General features: G+C 36.7%; 1 protein-coding gene across 1 annotated transcript in view; it reads left to right on the top strand.

Annotated features, from left to right (window-relative positions):
- LOC135094105 (KRAB-A domain-containing protein 2-like) overlaps positions 1 to 2426 on the top strand; it is a 3484-nt gene extending 1058 nt beyond the window's left edge. The window contains exons 2-4 of the mRNA XM_063993903.1: positions 71 to 277; positions 419 to 1232; positions 2257 to 2426. Coding sequence (XP_063849973.1) covers positions 71 to 277; positions 419 to 1232; positions 2257 to 2426 — 1191 coding nt within the window. The remainder of the gene's footprint in view (positions 1 to 70; positions 278 to 418; positions 1233 to 2256) is intronic.
- The last annotated feature ends 1277 nt before the right edge of the window (positions 2427 to 3703 follow it).

Genomic DNA, 3703 nt, shown 5'->3' on the forward strand with positions numbered 1-3703 from the left:
ACGATTGCAAATATATTATTATTATCTAGCAATATTACATAATCTTTTTTGATGTTCTGTCTATTTGTAGGTCGACTTGATCGATATGCAGAGCCAGCCAGATGGAAAACATCGTTTCATTCTGAACTACCAGGATCACTTGACGAAGATGGTGTGTCTTCGGGCTCTACAGACGAAAACTGCTGAAGAGGTTGCTTTCCACCTCGTTGATATATTCTGTGACAAAGGAGCCCCCCATATCCTGCAGTCTGACAATGGAAGAGAATTCTCAAATAAGGTAAAGAACAAATGATTTATGTAAATCTCTCTCTCTCTCTCTCTCTCTCTCTCTCTCTTTAAAACTCACAACATAGCAATATTGGAGTTAATGAATCACCCTGTATATGACAAAACCTGATATACGCTTTTCAATTTTCAGCTTGTCAAGGAAGTTCTGATGATGTGGCCAGAGTGCAAGATGGTTCATGGCAAACCACGACATTCCCAATCGCAGGGCTCGGTGGAACGTGCCAACAGGGATATTGAAGCCATTCTCGCATGTTGGATGAAGGACAACAATTCTACACAATGGTCACAGGGACTGCGCTTTGTCCAGTGGAAGAAAAATACCCGCTTTCACTCCGGAATTGGAAGGACACCATATGAGGCCATGTATGGACAGAAGGCTCGTCTTGGTGTTGACGCAAATTCTGTACCAGAGGAAGTCCTGGACGGTATGCAGACGGAGGAGCAGCTTGCAGAGGCACTAGGTGTTGTCAATGAGGTCACAGACACAGAGGAGGAAGAGACAGGTGTTGAAAAGCAAGAAGAAGCATCTGCTGTCATTAACTGCATCTCCTGTGGCAAAAGATATTTTGGTTTAAATGTGTGCAATGTGTGTGAGAACCCATGTCACTCTAATACTCCGTGTTCTATGAGGAATAACGATGCTGATGAGTCTGTGCTTTGTTCCATCTGCAGTCGGAGTCAGAGTATTCATACTGAACAAATGAAGTCCAACATAGAACAACAGAAACAAGCCCAAAAAATGATCGATAATTCTGTGAAGAGATTTCAACCAGCCAAGGTAGGGGAAACTGTGATGGTTCCTGTTCCATTAGTTGACCGCGGACGTGCAGAGTTTCCTAATGTGAAGGCAGTTGTTTTTCAGGCATTGGACAATGGCACATATAAGCTTGGTACAAAACACGGCCTGCTTAAACAAGTGTACACTCGCAACCAATTTACTCCATGTCTAGTGTTTAAAAAACTCTGTATTATGCAACAGCAGATGCAAATGCAGTGCCTCTTGCTCCAACAAGGTCGACACACAATAAAATTAGTTATGTTCACTACGTTTTATCATTCCCTCGCTTTTTTTTTCATCTGCCTGCCTGCTGTATGGACATTTTGTAAACTGACCAACGATAATTTTGTAAACTGACCAAAATCTTGGTCGTTTTGCAAACTGACCAACGATAATTTTGTAAACTGACCAAAATCTTGGTCGTTTTGCAAAATGTTGAGAAATTTAGGTCATTTTGCAATGTGACCACGAATTTGGTCTTTTTGCATAATGACCGGCAATTTTGTAAAACGACCAATTTTCCAAAATGGCCGTAACATATATATATATATATATATATATATATATATATATATATATATATATATATATATATATATATATATATATATATATATATATATATATATATATATATATATATATATATATATATATATATATATATATATATATATATATATATATATGATAAATAGTAGTAATAATGATAATAATGGCATAAAGCAAATGAACTTATAATACATATATACATGTATATTCTATCATAAGGTGTGGAAATAAGGTAGCATTAGATGAGAAACAAAATATCAATCAAGCTTACTATAGCTTTTAGGTAAGGGAGGCGCAAGAATTCTCTACTCCGCAGTCTCGTCATTTCAACCCCCAACCAGGCGTACAATATTTCATGTTGGTTATTTTCTGTTTAAAATAGTCTTCGAATATTTGTATATAGTAAAGAGAAGGCTATAGTTATAATGTTGTGGATGTATAGAATTTTAGTACAGTAACGATGATTTATTCATGAAAATTAATCCACAACACAGCAGTGTGTTACTCAGCGACGTCTATGGTCAAGGTTGCTCGGTGACCCCTAAGGTCACTTACTCTCTGGCTGCGATTGAACTGACAACACTAGCGGATAGGGAATTCCGGCACCTGTCTCATCTAAGATACCTTCATATTTACAGCCAACTATAATCGGGGAAATATTTGCAGGGAAGTGTTTGTGATGGGCGCTGGAACTCTGCGAATCATAGATATAATTTTGAAACACTTCGGTGCACAACGCGACTTACCAGCTTATATTGTAGATGCAGCACAAAGATCGCAGAAAGACGCTCTGTGCGTCTCTACATAGATCCTGTGTATACTAAAGAGATTAAAATTTTCCCAATTTTATGGTGGACGTTAACGTTTACATAGAATGGTAATGCAAGACTAGATGACTCTCTTCAAAAAAACATGTAATATGTAACAATGCACGGGATATTAATCAGTATGTCTCAATACATAATTATTGTTGGCAGATGTATGAAGTAACTGATATTGTACAAATACGAATACTTAAGCTTTTTTTTTTTTTTTTCAACTCGTTTCTTCACTTGAATCTTCGGGAGGGTTGGTACTGCAGAGTTCAGTTGGTGTGGTGCACCACGCTATGTGACTGCTCTTAGTAATATACATGTGAATGAAAAAAAAAAAATGTATATATATATATATATATATATATATATATATATATATATATATATATATATATATATATATATATATATATATATATATATATATATATATATATATATATATATATATATATATATATATATATATATATATATATATATATATATATATATATATATATATATATATATATATATATATATATATATATATATATATATATATATATATATATATATATATATATATATATATATATATATGAGGGACACCGGCTAAGGGCAACAAAAGTCCAATAAAAAAGCGGCCTACTGAGATGCCGGCTCTCGAATAGGACCTAAAGCGGTACTCAAAAATTGAAGGATAAGTGTCTTTTAACCTCCCTCTTAAAGAAGTTCATGTCATAGGAAGATGGAAATACAGAAGCAGGCACGGACTTCCAGGGTTTACCAGAGAAAGATATCAATGATTGAGGATACTGGTTAACTCTTGCATTAGAGAGGTGGACAGAATAAGTGTGAAAGAAAGAACAAAGTCTTGTGCAGCGAGGCCGCGGGAGGAGGGGAGACATGCAGTTAGCAAGATCGGAAGAGCAGTTACCATGAAAATAACGAAAGAAGATAGCAAGACATGCAATATTGTTGCGATGAGAAAGAGGATGAAGACAGTCAGTTAGAAAAGGGAGATGATGAGACGAAAAGCTTTTGATTCAGTCTCATGTCAGACTTCCTAGCGAACGGACGTGTTTAGTGAGCAGTGACTTGACGATATAGCTGGCTATTGGAACACTCGAGCTGGCCGGAACACTCGAGGTAACTGAACTCCAGCGGATGCAACGGATGCAGGGGGAAGGTAAGGTCCAGCAAGGAGTTAAGAGAGATAAGGCAGGATGAGGGAGGTGAGGTGAGGCGTGAAGGTAGAGAGCAGGAAGAGGGAAGAAGTGTCCCC

The sequence above is a fragment of the Scylla paramamosain genome, chromosome 44 (assembly GCF_035594125.1).
Source record: "Scylla paramamosain isolate STU-SP2022 chromosome 44, ASM3559412v1, whole genome shotgun sequence".
NCBI lineage: Eukaryota > Metazoa > Arthropoda > Malacostraca > Decapoda > Portunidae > Scylla > Scylla paramamosain.